Raw genomic sequence first — 578 nt, forward strand, 5'->3', positions numbered from 1 at the left:
GGTCCCCCGGGACTGGGGTTGGGCCGCGCTCAGCACTCGGCCTCGGAGACGGCGAAGAGGGCACTGTCCTGCTTGCCCACCTCAGCCACGGCGGTGGCCAACTGCGAGAGGTTGCCGTTGGGGAAGTGCCGTGCTTCCCACAGGTTGAGGATCATGGCCGTGGGGCTGGGCTTCGAGGCGAAGAAGCTGAGATGGCTGGAGGGGGGGACAGAGGGACCATGTCAGGGCACTGGGATGGCTCCGCACCCCGGGACCAGCCCCATGCTGGCCTCACCTTGGGCACCATCCCGCTCCCAGGGTCCCACAGCATTCCAGCATCCATCCATAGGTGCAGGATGAGGCCAGAAGCCCCCCGTCCCATCCGCTGTGCCACCCCGTCCCCAGTGCTGTCCCCATCCCGGGCCACCTGTCGAGGTTGAGCTTCTGGGCCAGCGTCCTCCAGTCAGCTCCCCGGGTGCCCGGCGGGTCCAGGCTGCTGATGATCTTCTGGCGGATGAGGAAGGGGATCTTGAAGGCACTGGGGCCCACCAGGGCCGGGGCGCCCACCTCACTGTCGGGGCCCCGCCAGTACGAAAACC

The 578-nt window shown here is 68.2% G+C and overlaps 1 protein-coding gene across 1 annotated transcript in view; it reads right to left on the reverse strand.

Annotated features, from left to right (window-relative positions):
- Nucleotides 1–29: 29 nt before the first annotated feature.
- The window catches only part of UNC5A (unc-5 netrin receptor A), a 7,495-nt gene continuing 6,946 nt past the window's right edge, over nucleotides 30–578 (reverse strand). Inside the window, 2 exon segments of the mRNA XM_009286021.1 lie at nucleotides 30–195; nucleotides 407–546. Of these exon segments, the coding sequence (XP_009284296.1) occupies nucleotides 30–195; nucleotides 407–546 (306 nt within the window).

The sequence above is a fragment of the Aptenodytes forsteri genome, unplaced genomic scaffold (genome assembly GCF_000699145.1).
Source record: "Aptenodytes forsteri isolate BGI_AS27 unplaced genomic scaffold, ASM69914v1 Scaffold54, whole genome shotgun sequence".
Lineage (NCBI taxonomy): Eukaryota > Metazoa > Chordata > Aves > Sphenisciformes > Spheniscidae > Aptenodytes > Aptenodytes forsteri.